At 33.8% G+C, this 15,303-nt stretch overlaps 2 protein-coding genes across 2 annotated transcripts; both read left to right on the top strand.

The window, feature by feature from the left end:
• Positions 1–1,613: 1,613 nt before the first annotated feature.
• Positions 1,614–7,951, top strand: LOC111907616 (putative glycine-rich cell wall structural protein 1). The gene is made up of 6 exons (XM_023903408.1): positions 1,614–1,667; positions 2,172–2,180; positions 3,910–4,038; positions 6,729–6,890; positions 7,559–7,691; positions 7,923–7,951. The coding sequence occupies exons 1-6, from the start codon at positions 1,614–1,616 to the stop codon at positions 7,949–7,951; spliced, it is 516 nt and encodes a 171-aa protein (XP_023759176.1).
• Positions 7,952–12,653: 4,702 nt separating this feature from the next.
• Positions 12,654–14,319, top strand: LOC111907637 (pentatricopeptide repeat-containing protein At3g25210, mitochondrial). The gene has a single exon (XM_042897504.2). It carries the CDS (start codon positions 12,687–12,689, stop codon positions 13,812–13,814), a length of 1,128 nt encoding a protein of 375 aa, XP_042753438.1. The 5' UTR covers positions 12,654–12,686; the 3' UTR covers positions 13,815–14,319.
• The last annotated feature ends 984 nt before the right edge of the window (positions 14,320–15,303 follow it).

Here is a 15,303-nt window from a genome sequence, read left to right as displayed (position 1 = left end):
CGTAGAGGAGCTTTTATATAACTGGTCTCATAAGAGGATCTAATGTGCAAGGATGACGTCGAGGAGCGACATGTTTCTTGTGAGGATTTTAGATTTAGTGTGGATTGTTGAGTTGATATAGAAGTGAGAACATAGTTATTTCCTAAGCATGCATTCCTATACAACTAATTATGCGTGCTATGTTGATATTGTTGATATTGCATGTCATTGATTGTGTTTGATGTATTTGCCGTTATATTATCTAGTTGCAATGTTAGGTTGTTCTTTATTGTATATTAATGTTATTGATGTTGCATGTTGTTATTGCCATGCTTAGTATTAGTTGTGCATTTAGTTATCTTATATTGGGAATGTATGAGATTTCGTTGTGAGTGATCATGACCAATTAGGTGTTTTTATTATTAGGGATGAACAATTTGTATTAAATCCCGATTTCGTATCAGAACCGGTACCGAATTAAAAATATAGGATGATACTCGGTACTCTAAAATCATGAAATTCGGGATTCGATATCGTTGGTATAGGTACAATTCCTGGTATCGGTACCGTTAATGTTAATTCGGTTCGGTACTCGGGATTGAATTTCGATGAAATTCAGTTTTCGGAAAATCGGGAACGGTACGTCGGTACCAGTTTCGTCTCACGCTCATCCCTAGTTATTATTGTTGATGTTGTTCTTTGTCGTCAAGAGAGTACGAAGACTACCACCGATTATTCTAGACGGGTCAGTGGACACTAGTGGGCTAGCTATCCATAGGTGTTAAGTGGACTTACAATCGTTAATGGTATACATACGGATTCCCCTATGTTGTTACTCTTCCCACATATTGACCTATCGCGTGTGGAGCATTCCCTGAACACGTGTGGTCACTGATGTACTTAGTGTTTTATTTGGTTGTCATTATTCTCATCCCTAGTTATTATTGTTTGTGTTGCTCTTTTCCATCAAAAGAGTACGATGACTACCACCGATCATTCTAGATGGGTCAGTGGACACTAGCGGGCTAGCTATCCATAGGCGTTAGGTGGAGTTACAAACGTTAGTCGTATACGTATGGATTCCCCTATGTTGTTACTCTTCCCACATATTGGCCTATCACATGTGGAGCATTCCCCTGAAGGCGTGTGGTCACTGATGTACTTAGTGTTTTATCTGGTTGCTGTTGTTCGTTGTCGAATGTTGTGTTGTTGTATTATCTATATATGATATGTTGGAGTTAAACATATGTGTCTCATCAAGCTTTACAGTATGATATATTAGGGCACTAATAGTTAGAGACACAACACTTCCTAAATGAATTGGATACTTTTTTTTTTTAACGGTTGAATGAATTGGAGACATTTTTATTTACTTATTTAGTCTTATAGTTTGGGCTGTGATTTTATTATGTGATGATTATTGATTGAGAAATCCCTTGGAGTATTTAAAATTAAACATTTGGTGCTAGTTTTTATGTTTTAAATTATATGTGATTTTCCATAGAAAATATTCATAAAAAAAATTGGTTTTTAAAAACATAATTTTTTCAAAAAAAATTGGAACAAAATTTAAGAATGTCACACTAGAGCTCCAAAAATCGATATTAAATATACTTTCAATCTCCCAATTTTCAATGATCGGTGTGGAACTAGCACAATTGGTAGAGGCTTTGCCTCTTAGATTGGAGGTATAGAATTAACCCTGTGTGAACAACTTATAACCACTAACCTACCCATTCAAAAAAAAGAAAAAAAAAAAAAACCTCAATTATCAACTTTCAAAGAGTAACAACCCCCTCCCTCCCTCTCTCTCTCTCTCTCTCTCTCTCTCTCTCTCTCTCCCCCCCCCCCCCCCCCCCCCACACACACACACACACACACCACACACACACACACATTCCCATTTTTTTTTCACTTCCCGGCTAGAAAGCTTAATTAAAGATTACTTATCTTGTATTTTATATACATCAAAAACTTATTGTAATAAATACATAAATTGAAATAGCCTTATGCGTGTGCGTGTTGTTGGAGTGAAGTTTCATGACGATGAAGCTAAGGAAACCAATATGTAACTTCACTATGTCAAATTCTTGATTGTGATGTATTTTCTAAACAAAAATATGACATCGCGACTGTATTTCTTATCATAAATTCATAATGCATATCTTTTTTTGTTTTTGTTGTTTAAACAGTATGTAAAGGTAATAAATTGGCCGGGGAGGACGAATTGTGTAATTAATATTCAAAATGAGAAATTTTGAATACGAGTCTAAACAAGTTGGGTTGTTTGAGTTGACTCTAAAATCCTTTTTTATTCGATATTTATTATAATTAACACAATTAAATATGATTAGAACATTATATTATTTAGAAAAAAAATTAATAAAGCGATTTAAGAGTTGTCAAATATGTGCTTCTTACTTATTACCAACATCGACTTCTGTTGTTTGTGTATTAGTCTGTGTATACTTTCTCATTCATGTTTCTTTTTATTTTCAGTCTAGTCTTGTTTATGTATATGTCTCTTTTTCTTTTGTTACACACTACTCGTTATTTCTTTTCTATGAGTTGTCGTTTCTTTTTGCAAGAGATCACTCGGAGTAGGCATTGTGTTGAAAGATATCTTTATATACAAACTTATTATTTGTAGTTAAATGTTATATTTGTTGTTTTCCATTAGTATAGGGGTGTTTGTGTATTTTTTAAGATTGCAGGTAAAGAAGGCACGCGGGTCATTTAACCTGATTTGGGTCCATGGGTAGTCCGTGGGTTTGTGTTGCTCCGACTATATATTGTGAAGACTGAGTTCATTGCAGTAGGTTTTAGATAGATATTTTCTAGTTCTTCTCTTTCGTTTATCCTCTCCAGATTAGGGTTCATACCAAAAGTATCAGTTTATTTTGTTTTACAAAATAGATTAGGTTTCATATATGTCTGAGAGATGAGTGTGATTGTAGTGAGATTTTTCTTTGTATTTGTTCGATGTAAACCAACTGTTTCATAATGAATGAAATGTTGATGTTGGAAAAATCTTGAGTTTATACTTTCGTACACATTGTTTCTTTTCATGTAGGAGATGTTATCTTCGAAAATATTTTCTGTTGTTGACACCTTACATTCCTTTTACCCAATTATTATGAGACCAAGATACTTGTATTATTATTGTTAGTATTTGTTTAAAATAAAAAATAAAAAATAAAAAAAAATTGTAATCAAAATATCTATTATGTCAAGATTTTATATTTTAGACAAATTAGTCTATCATGCGTCCTCTTTTAGGTTATAAAAATGTTTTCCCTTTTAAAAAATACAAGTACTGGTTTGTGACGGTTTAGGTAAAGAAGAGGTGATGAGTTCAAATATTCCAAGTACCCTTTCTGTTTTTATTCCTTTTATCGTTTGGTTTATAAATATAATACAATTGTTGCCATATTGTCATGCGCTTGTACATATATGAGGTTTTCTATCTTGCGTTGTATTTCATGTTTTATCACATAGTTTTCTGTTTTAAAACTTAAAAGTATACTTTGCCTACTGGTTTGTGACTGTTTAGGTAAAGAAGGCATGGCGCAAATATTCCAAGTACCCATTTTGTTTTTATTCCTTCTAAGTTCTATCATTTGTTTTATAAATATCATACAATTGTGGTCATATTATCATTGCGCTTGTTCATAAATTAGGTTTTAGAAACAACCCTAGGCTTATGTTAGGTTATAAACAAAGTTTTCCGTTTTAAAGCATACAAACATACTTAGGTTGCGTTTAGTTACGTAAAAACAACTTTCATTTTCTGTTTTTCGTTTTTCCATTAGGTTTCGTTTTTCCATTAGGTTTCGTTTTTCGTTTTCATTGGAAAATTTAGAAAATGCGTTTAGTTAAAACTTATTCATTTTTTATTTTCAATTTTAGAAATTTAGAAAATGGGTTTAGATGTGTATATTTCTATCGGTTTTATTTTTAAACAACGGTAACGGCGGTAGCGGTGGTCGTTGCGACGGTGGTGATGATGGCGGCGGCGACGGTTGTGATGTTGGTGATGGGGTAGTGGTGGTGGTTATGGTGATAGTAGGTCGGCGACTGTGATAGTGGTGTTGGGTGTATGTGTGTGTGTGTAGGGGTGAGCTTGGGAGTTGGTGAGTGTGGGTAAGTAGGAGTGTGGTAGTTGGGGGTGCTAAGGTGAAGGTAGGTAGAGGTGGGAGTGGGTGTGTTTATATTTTTAAAAAAAATTTAGAATTCGAAAAATATGGAAAACAATGATTAAATTTCAAACTTCTTTGTAATTTTAGAAAACGAAAAATTTTCATTTTCCATGAAAAATATAGAAAAATTGACGAACTAAACGAGTTTTCAAAATTCTCATTTTCTTGGAATTTTTTTTCCGGAAACGGCCCATTTTCTATCAGTTTTCATTTTTAGAAAATGAAAGCGGTTGTAGGGTGTGACATCCCCATTTTCACGGCCAGAAAAGACTGATTTGTTTATGTTTTGTTTTATAAAATCAGAGTAATCTTTTAAAGAAAACAGTTGCGGAATTTGTTCCCAGAACAAAATATGATAAAAATTATCAAAGCATTTCCTTAAAGAAATGTATTTTCATTATATAACAAAATCACGGGATGTCATGTTCAATACAGACCAAAAGCATAAACAGAACAAAATAGACCTTACAACAGTTATTCATAACTACTGGCCTATACTCCAAAATCCCTCGTCAAGTCCACCAACTTATACTCTTGTGCCATTACCTGTAATGCAAAGAAAACTGAGTGGGTCAGACTTGGGAGCCTGGTGAGCATATAGGGTTTTCAACCCACAATAATATAATTATTATATTCAACCATCAAACAATCAACTCAATTACTCATCCCTATTATCTTTCTTAGGATTTTACCCTAGGAATTCAACTACCCGTCATTCATTCATTCCTAAGGATTGACCTAAGAAATTAGCACAAACTTTCATTGCTACATAAGGCGCATCTGCCAACATTATCCTTTAAGCGCCTCTGTCAGGATTACGTCATACACTATGAGGCGCGACTGCCAGGTTATGACATTCTCTTTTAGGCGCATCTGCCGACATTATCTTACAAGCGCATCTGCCAAGATTATCCTATAAGCGCATCTGCTATTATTATGACAATCTCTATTTGGCGCATCTGCCAAGATCACGACATTCACTACTTGGTGCATCTACCGATATTATTCTCAAGCGCATCTGCTAGTTTTATGACATTCTTTAATTGGTGTATCTACCAATATCATTCTTAATCATCTTTCATACCTCATCATTTTATCACATACCAACTATCTCATCTACCTATGTTCTACCCAACATATTTGTAGATATAAAATACATATACAGTTTAACTCATTTAAAAACTATATAAAGCATTCATTCCATACTCATCTCAAATAAACAACAATATATAAACACATAACACGTATTTTATAACAAATACTTCATATTTATGTGTTAGAAGAAAGTAACCACACACTCTCCCAAACATATACTTAATACATTCAAACAATACTTGTATTATACCCGTGTTTATGAAAGAGACTATACACCCACACATATAAACAACTTTATATTATACACATAGCATGTATTTTATAGAAAATACTTAATATTTATGTGTTAGAAGAAAGTAACTACACACTCACTTGATCAGAAGATGATCGAACACCACTAGGGCTTGTAGAAGTAGTATTCTTCGGCAGATCTGGAAGATCTTCACAAAAACCGGACTCCTCGCGGGCAGAGCTTCGGCTCGGGAATTTCACTTCTCGGGATCTTCGGGGCCTCGGGACTTGCTTCGGGGCTCGGGAATGATACCGGGGCTTCGGGATAATTCTTGCACGAAAAACGATGCAAAAACACGAGAAAAAGGGAAGAAATGAGCAAACTACTCGGCTGCCCTCGACACCCTTTTATAGGGGCTGGAAGGTCGATTTACGCAGGGCGTAAATCCTAGTTACGCGGGGCGTAACGACGATAAGGTCGCTGACTCCCCCCCATGGATAATATCGGCCAATATATATTTAAATTAAATATCGAAAATATTTAATAAACTTCAAAAATTCATATCTTCCTCATACGAACTCCGTTTTCGACGTTCTTTATATCCCCGCGTAGGTGAGACTACTTTCTACAACTTTCGTTTAGACTCCGTCGGCTAATTTTGACTTTATTTTTATTATTTATTTTTATTAGGCCGGGACAGGAAAACTCCGTTATAAAATCATAACTTCTTCATCCGACGTCCGTTTTCGCCTATCTTTTTATCGTTTTAATACAATTAATGAGATCTTCAATTCTTATTTAGATTGTTTCGGCTAAAAACCGCTCGGTCTCAAATCGAGCATTCGGGCTGCATACCGCTAAGTCGAAACTTCGAAAAATCATAACTTCCTCATACGAAGTTAGATTTGGGCGTTCTTTTTATGCACGCTCATGGTTTAACGTATTCAACGACTTTCATTTAGATTGCTAAGGATAATGTCACTCAGACGTAAATTTACTTTTTACGCCGCGCTGTGTCGTGCCGGTTCTGTCGTGAAACTTCGACAGGTCATAACTTCTTCGTTATAACTCGGATTTTGGCGTTCTTTATATGCATGGAAACCTTGTGACATATGCTAAAAATTGGTTAAGATTAATCCTTCTAAATAATCTTCTATCAAAAAGTCATTTTTGACGCCTATCGTCTCTAAATTGACTAGCCCTGATCTACGGGCGTTACATAGGGTGGGGTTGGGGGCGCTGACAGTAGCGGTAGCGGGTCGGTGGCGATGATGGTGATGACAGGCGGTGGTGGTGGCGACGACGACAATTATGGTAGTGGTGGTGATGATGGCGACAATGGTGCTGGTGCTGGTGACGAGGTAGTGGTGGTGATGATGATGCTGGTAGGTCTATGATTATTGTAGTGGTGTTGGGTGGATAGGTGTGTGTGTATGTGTTTGTGGGGGCGGGGTGGGTGTGGGTGTGGGTGTGTGTGGGGGGGGGGTTGTGTGTGTCTATGTGTGTTTGTGAGGGTAGGGATGGGTGTGTGTTTGTGAGTGTGTGTGTGTGTATGTTTGTGGGGGTGGTTGTGTGTTTGTGGGGGTGGTGGGTTTGGATTTGTGTGTGTGTGTTTGTATGGGTGTGGGTGGGGTGGGGTAGGATGGGTATGTGTGTTTGTGGGTGTGTGTGTGTGTGTGAGGGGGGGGGGGAGGGGCTTAGGAGTGGGTAGGTAGAGATGTGGTGGGTTGGGGGTATTAAGATGGGGGTAGGTAGAGATGAGAGTGGGGGTGTGTTTATATTTTAGAAAAATATGGAAAATTTTCATCTTTCTTGTATTTTTTTTTTTTCAGAAAACGACCCATTTTTCCATAACTAAACGCAACCTTAAGTTGCGTTTAGTTACGCAAAAACAATTTTCGTTTTTCGTTTTCCATTTTCTTTTCCGTTTTCAGTTTTCATTGGAAAATTTAGAAAACACGTTTAGTTTGAACTTATTCATTTTTCATTTACAATTTTAGACAATTAGAAAACATGTTTAAATGTGTATTTTTCTATCGGTTTTCATTTTTAGAAAATGGTTGCGGTGGGAGGGTGGGGGTGGCGGCGACTGTGTGGTAGCGACAGTGGTCGTGGTGATGGCGGCAACAACATTGGTGGTGGTGGTGATGGTGATGGTAGGTCGGTGATTATTGTAGTGGTGTTGGGTATGTATGCGTGTGTTTGTGGGAGTGGTTGTGGTGTTTGCAGGGTTGGGTGTGTGTGTGATCCCGCGAGGGTGAGCTAACTCCAAAAACCCGTCCTCAGTTCGCTCGCATTTACAAGGTTTCCTACTCACTCTATTGAGTTACAGCCGGGTTCTGCAAGGAAGCATCTCGACAGGCTAGGCAACAATTTTCCTTCTTTTTTATTTATGATCTTTCTTATTTACCTTTAAGGCATCCTATTCTCCGTTTCAGGAACGTAGAATGTAAGAGAAATTTAAATGTTAGAACTCTAGAACCTCATGGGGGGGATGTTTCTTTGTGGGGGTGTGGTTGGGCTTGAGAGTGGGTGGGTGTAGGTAGGTAGGGGTGTGGCGTGTTGGGATTGTTAAGGTGAGGGTAGGTAGAGATTTGTGGGGTTAGAGTGAGTGTGTGTTTATATTTTAGAAAAAAATTGGAATTAGAAAAATATGGAAAACAATGATCATTGTTTTCCAAAAATTCCAATTTCTTTGTAATTTTAGAAAACGGAAAATTTTCATTTTCTATGAAAAATTTAGAAAAATAGACGAATGAAATGCGTTTTCAAATTTATTATTTTTTCTTAAAAAAATTTCCAATAAACGGCTAATTAAACACAACTTTAGTCTTTTGGTTCCTAATTGTTTGGATAAAGAAGGTGTGAGGTAATTTCCAGATAAATCAGTTATAATAAGACCTGCAAAAACAATTATAAAGAATCTCCCGAATATTTGGTGATTTTGAATCTTCCAAGTAGGGAAGTAGCCTTTTTTTGTATTTGTTCATCATTTGTTTTGATTACAAGAGTAGTATATTTTCCATTTTTATCTTTTGCTCCATTAAGTTTTTTCTTTTTATAATTTTGGTCAAGTTTTCCTTTTCTAATATTTGCTACATCCAATTTTTTCTTTTACAAATTTGAACGGCATTTCAATTTCTTTAATGGGTTTGATGCAAAATCTTTTCACAACTTTTCCAACTTCTTTTACAATATTGATTTTCCATTTTTTTTACTTTGTTTGGTAGATTTTTTTTTGCAACTTATGTTTTACACTTTTTTTAATACAAATTTTGCTTTCTACACAATTTTTCCCACCTATTTATTTGTATTTACATATCGTTTTTTTACAGATATGGCAAATTTTGTTATTTTTATATTCGTGTTCAAAAAGAAAAAAAATATATTGTTATGTATAATTAAACCTGGTTCGATTTAAATTATATTTTATTTATTATACATACATAACTGTAACAAAGTAAGATTGTGCTAGTTAAATACAAAGGTTGTCCATAATGTTTTTGTCAATATGATGAATCTTAGAATTTTTATCAACTCCTCGCATTAAGACATATATGATATATGGCAAACGGTACCACAAATAAGATGGACTTAAAATGTATAGATAATAAAATGCATCTTATCTTTTATTCATTTAAATTTAACTGATCATTCATTCTTTATTATTTCATCATCTAAAAACTGCTTAAACTAATACACATATAGTTAGGTTTGATTAAGAAACTGATTAAACTAATACATATACAATTAGGTTTGATTTAACTTTGTATAATTAATATAAGCCTATATTACGTGTTTAATTCAACTATTAGCTTTTAATTGAAGCGATGGGGCATGTTTAATGCCGAGTTAAGTCGATGCATACACAAACATATACACAAACATACATGAAGGTACAATTTGTTCCGAACTTTAAAAATCTGCCATTCTACATCACAAACTAATAATAATAATAATAATAATAAATAAAAATAAAAATAAAAAATCTTAAATAACAGAAGAACAGGAAAAAACATAGAAATTAGTGGCCAAAAGGCATCAATAGTTTATGATCGACTTTTTAGTCCATTGAAAACCACCATTTTATGTAATAGACTTGCTATTTTTCACTATTTGATGTAAAATTTACCTAAAATGGTAAAAGATTACATAAAATAATAATAAGGTTGTTATGCTAAATAATAAAAATTATGTACAAATACACAAATTGTTACGTTAAATATATTTTGAATTCGTTTGAAATTAACAGAAATAACAAAACAAAGATTTATTTACACCCAAAAAAAAAAAACCCGATGGTTTAAAAAAATATATTAATTCTTAGTTTCTTACCAAAACTCAAGCGTTCTCTGTAACATAACTCTGAGCTTCAATATAATTATTCCATAAATCCGTCACCATTGTAGTAACCATCTCCATCGCACCCTCCATCACCGCCGGAATATCTTCCACCACCAGAGCAAACCCCGACCTCATCTTCTCCACCAACCCTCCGGCCGCCGCCCCAGTGGCTGTCACCGAACCAAAAACAACTTCTTTCACTAAATCAAAAGCTAACCCAACAATCTCACTCATCACCTCCATAATAATCCCAAAAAGGTACTCAACACAGGATTTGATCAGACCGGAGATCTGCTCCATTCCAGCCTGCAGTGCTTCTCCGGGGACTTTTAAACCTTGGATTGCTATTACGAGGAGGTAGGCAGTGACGTTGAAGAGCAAACGAGAAAGGAGGTTTGACATCAGGGTTATGGTGGAGAAGATGATGTTGATGAGGAAACAGATCCCCATTGATGAAAGCTTGAAAAACAGAGAGAAGAAGAAGAAGAAGAAGAACAGTTTAGATGAAGAAAGTTTGGAGTCTGGTTTTTAAGGAATCTTGAAGGCATTGGTTGGATTTGTGGTTGACTAAAGACGGGTTATTAATTGAAGAAATTGTTTAATGGGATTTGAAAGTTGAATATGAGGTTGATGATGTATCCATGGGAATATTATAAGGATTTAGGAGGAAGGCGTTGCTTACACATTTTGTATATCAGTATTTTCACGTTCAGTAACTATCAGAAAATTTACAAAGAAACAAGAAAGTTTATTAGTATAACTTTTAGTTTTGGGAAATTCTGTTGAAGAGAATGCCCATAAGAAGTGAAGTTTACCTTGCAATTCAATCATAATTACTTACATGAATAGAATACATATATAACTATTCGCATAAAACAACTTAATTAAAAATATGTTATCTTGAAATAATGTAATTACAATTTAAAAATACTTATCGACTAGTTTGCATAAAACGGTAAAAAAAAAAAAATACTACCTCCGTTCCAAATTAATTGTCCATATTTGCCTTTTCTAGTCTTTATTCTTCAACTTTGATCTTAAACATTTTTCTTTTTGATAGATAATACCTAATACAAAATATATGAATGGATTGTATTTTAAATGTCTTTTCATTATTATAAGTTTCATCAAGTAATATATAACACAAATAAAAATATTTTAAGTCAAAGTTAAAGAAAAAAAGACTTCAAAAGTAAAAAATGGACAATTAATTGGGGACGAACGGATCGGGAATTAAAATTACCTTTGCAGATTGGACAAAGATGGCAAAGTTTCAAAACTACTGAGACGATAAACAAATGTACGCGTGAAAGAGTCAAAGTCAAGAGAAATTATATAATTCTTATATGTAATATTATTCCAACTAATGAAGATTATAATATGACTAGATTAAACCATAAATTATTAAGGGATGTGATCCAAACAATAGAAAAATAAAACGAGTAGGTTAATTTGATGCCACCCACACGGATTTCAATTGCGTTTATCAATCTTTTATTCATTTTATCTTTTAAAATACTAATAAACTCATCAAAACATCGATATTATGAGCAATTCAAACCATGAAATTGTTGTTTTGGTCTTTTGTGGGTGAGCATGGATTTGGACCCCCACATTCTAACAAACTTAATCATTTTTCGTTAACTTAACCCTGGCATCTTAGGAAGAAGCTTGTTACGATGATGGTTAACTTAATTTTCAAATATTTTGTAATGACAAAATTTTCACTAATATTTATTTATCAAAAAAACTACTTTTATAAATCATTTCTAATTGTTAACTTTCTCATAACTCTTTTTTAGAAATTAACTTATTTATGTTTATTTTTCTTATATGTATATAAACTCTTATCCCATATATAACTTTTAATTTTTAAGTCTAAATCATATTTTTTTAAAGTAATATTAATTGATATTAATATTTTAATAAAAAAATAGTTTGCTATGGTAAATTATTTAATTTGATTAGTTATATCATTTTGAAAATTTTGACAATTACTATGAAACTTTTATAAAATATATTCAAATCTATTTTGTATATTTAACTAAACAGATTAAAATAATCAAAAAATAGTAAAAAATTATATCTAAATATAAAAAAGGCATAAAATAAAGTGTTATGAATTATAATTGCTAAAGTGGACAAAACTTATAAAGAATTAAATGTTATAAAAAAATTGTAAAATGCACCATCTACATGTCTTATATCAACCAACCCCAATCTCTATATGATAGGTTAATTATACAACACTAACAATATTATTTTGCTATGTAAACATGAGGGACTTTACTCTCAACCATCACATTCCAATGGTATTAGCTAAATGTTATAGTTTAGTAAGTAATTGGGACAATCTTTAAAAAATGCAAAAACTTATTGAAATAGTAAAGGGTTTAAATACTTAAAGTTATGTGTCATATTTTATCTATAATCGGTCTAGTGGATAAATGCAAAATGAAAAATAATGAAAGAATCTGTCGGATGTCAATTTTCCATGAAAGTTACTAAATAATTTAACCTTATAAATTATTTCATTAAAAAAAAAAGAAAAGGAGTCGATTCAAACCCATTGTAAATCCCATGAATTTTCGTGGAAAATTTTAGCTCAATGATTTGAGCTTTTCCCGGTGACATTGTGTGGAATTTTAGCTTAAAGTTATTTTAATTTTCATATTTCAATATTTATTTTCGAAACACTATCGTGGGCCAATGATTAATGATTTTGAATCAAATAAATTAGGTTGGCCCAATCTAAGAGAATGATAAGCTCAGTAAGCCCAAAAACAGGTTTAAATTTTGGAACATAAAAACTCCCAAATTCGCTGCAAATTCTTACAATGGCGAGACCAATCTTACAGCAACGCTCTCTCGCCTCCACTGCAACGGCATTTCTCTATCTCCGATCAATCTCCACAGCCGCCGTTGTTGGGGCCCCAAACCCTACTTCCACCGTGCCTCTTCCATCACCACCGCAAAGCTTCAACCTCAGAACGAGAATTCCACTAGAGAAGCAATTCGAGACATGGCTCGAAAAGCTCAAACCCGGATTCACCCCATACGACGTGGACGAAGCCTTGCGTGCCCAATCCGACGCAGACCTAGCTTTCGATATCTTCCGGTGGACCGGACAACAACGTGGCTACAAGCACAATAGCACCACCTACCTCACCATGGTTCAAATCGCGGTTTCCGGTAAGCGTTACTATCACGCCGAAACCCTAGTTGAAGAAATTGTTGCAGGCGCGTGCTCTGGAAGCGTTCCTCTCTATAATTCCGTTATCAAATTCTGCTGTGGTCGTAAGTTTTTATTCAATCGCGCGTTTGATGTTTACAAAAAAATGTTGAATCACGAAGACACAAAACCGAATCTAGAAACGTATAAACTTTTATTAGATTCTCTTCTCAGAAGATTCAATAACGTGAATGTGTGTCATGTGTACTTACGTGGAGTTAAATCGTTATCGAAACAAATGAAAGCTTCAGGGGTGATTCCTGATACGTTTGCAATGAATATGATCATCAAAGCACACGCTAAATGTCACGAACTTGAACAAGCAATTAGGGTTTTTCGTGAGATGACATTGTATGGAAACCAACCGAATCTGTATACATATTGTTATTTGATTCATGGTTTATGCGAAAAGGGGAGAGTGGATGAGGGTTTAGGGTTTTTTAAAGAGATGAGGGAAAAGGGGTTGTTGCCAAAAGGGAGCACTTTTATGATTCTAATCTGTAGCCTTGCAATGGAACAAAGGTTCAAAGATTCAATTCGTGTCATCAATGATATGCTGGATAATTCAATGGCACCTGATTTGTTGACGTATAAGACTCTTCTTGAAGGGTTATGTAGGGAAGGTAGGGTTGATGATGCTTTTGATATTCTTGAAGAATTCAGGAAGAAAGATAGTTTTATGAATGAAAAGACATACAAGCATTTGCTTGATGGGTTGCATTATGTGAGTTGAAAGTAGGCTTTTGATAATTCCATTTTGCTTTAATGAAACCTGATGTGTACAGTTATAAAATCTTGAGAACTAGTCTTTCTATCCTGCTGATTGGAGTTGAATCTTTGGATCAAATGACAACAGAAAATGGGGGGAAATGGCTGAATTGCTTGATGGATGGAAGAAAGGTTTCTCCTTTGGCATATGCTTGTTGATGAATCGATTCTGAAGTTAATACATGAAGATGCTTGTAAATTCCTTTATTCGAGCTGTTTAAATTCAATATTGATGTATACAAATATCATATTGAATCTTACAGAAGCCAAACTGATTACACTGTAGAGGCAAAACCTCAAACTGAATCCAATGTCGCCAAGATGTAGCCATGGAAGAACATTTAGTTGTCATATTATAGTTTGTTTGTGTTATTTCATTTTTAATTTAAGTGGAAATTGTATAGCTTTATGTTCTTATGCAACTTATAATTTGTTTTTTTTGGCAATACAATACTTTTTGTTTACTATCATGTCATGGTGTCTTGGTTAATACTTAGCTAAGGAGTGGTGCTGCCCCTTGCCATCCATTTTGTGTGCTATTTAGGGCTGTTTGGCAGAATCTGAATTTCTAAGAGGGTCTGAACTTTTAAGATGTGAATTTTAAACATGATATTTGGTTAGAACCTCTTAATTGTTGTGTTGAATTATAAAAATGATCATTTTACCTTTATGTATTACTTTTTGTTGAATTCAATATTTTTGTTTATAAAATAACGAACTAATTTCTTGAATAATAACAAAAAAATATATACAAACACCATATAAAATGCAAATTAAACTTAAATCAAAATTAGACAAAAATCTATCAACTATAGCAATCAAAATTGCTTTGTTTTGGATAACATTGCTATAACAAATTAAAATCACATTACTACAAATCAATAGAAGTATATAACTATAAACACCCTCTTAAACAAGCTTACAAAAATAACCTGAGCTATATGCTTATATGAGTCACATTACATGTATACAACCATGTTTTTGTGTGTTACAGATGAGTGATATCCCCATAACCTTCAAATATACACCAGGGACAAAAATGTCAATGAAGATTCACAATAGATTTGACTCTACATCAGTTTGATTTTTCTTCTCCAACTCCACCATTATCATTTGAAGTCATTGTAGTATAGTCCCAATATCTTTTTAACTGTTGATTGCTCTTGGAAGTGGATTATCTTCCTTTAATAACAAAAGCAATGATGGTAACGATGAATAACCATGGATAACTAGCTTCTAATTTCAAATACAGGAAAACCAATCAAGTTTATGAGGAAAAAAACTGATCAAACTGCAAAAGAACACAAATCTACCTATAATAAATACTAGAGCTGACTTCAAATCTTCAATACATCAGATGAAAAAAGATTAATACCGAAAAGAACATCATAATAAAAAAACATAAAAGCCCAACAACAAGAGCACACCGAGAACCATTATTTGATGCACAAATA

Source organism: Lactuca sativa, chromosome 8 (assembly GCF_002870075.4).
Source record: "Lactuca sativa cultivar Salinas chromosome 8, Lsat_Salinas_v11, whole genome shotgun sequence".
Classification (NCBI taxonomy): Eukaryota; Viridiplantae; Streptophyta; class Magnoliopsida; order Asterales; family Asteraceae; genus Lactuca; species Lactuca sativa.
Note: the sequence above shows the minus strand (reverse complement) of the source record. Positions and strands in the feature narration are given on the sequence as shown.

What these genes read in the sequence shown, in the direction of transcription:
- LOC111907637 (XM_042897504.2), top strand. Translation starts at nt 12,687, where the DNA reads ATGGCGAGACCAATCTTACAGCAACGCTCTCTCGCCTCCACTGCAACG.
- LOC111907616 (XM_023903408.1), top strand. Translation starts at nt 1,614, where the DNA reads ATGATCGGTGTGGAACTAGCACAATTGGTAGAGGCTTTGCCTCTTAGA. An exon ending in TGGTGGTGATGATGATGCTG is followed by an intron (nt 6,891 to 7,558) that starts GTAGGTCTATGA and finishes TTTCATTTTTAG; the next exon opens with AAAATGGTTGCGGTGGGAGG. An exon ending in GATTATTGTAGTGGTGTTGG is followed by an intron (nt 7,692 to 7,922) that starts GTATGTATGCGT and finishes TTTACCTTTAAG; the next exon opens with GCATCCTATTCTCCGTTTCA.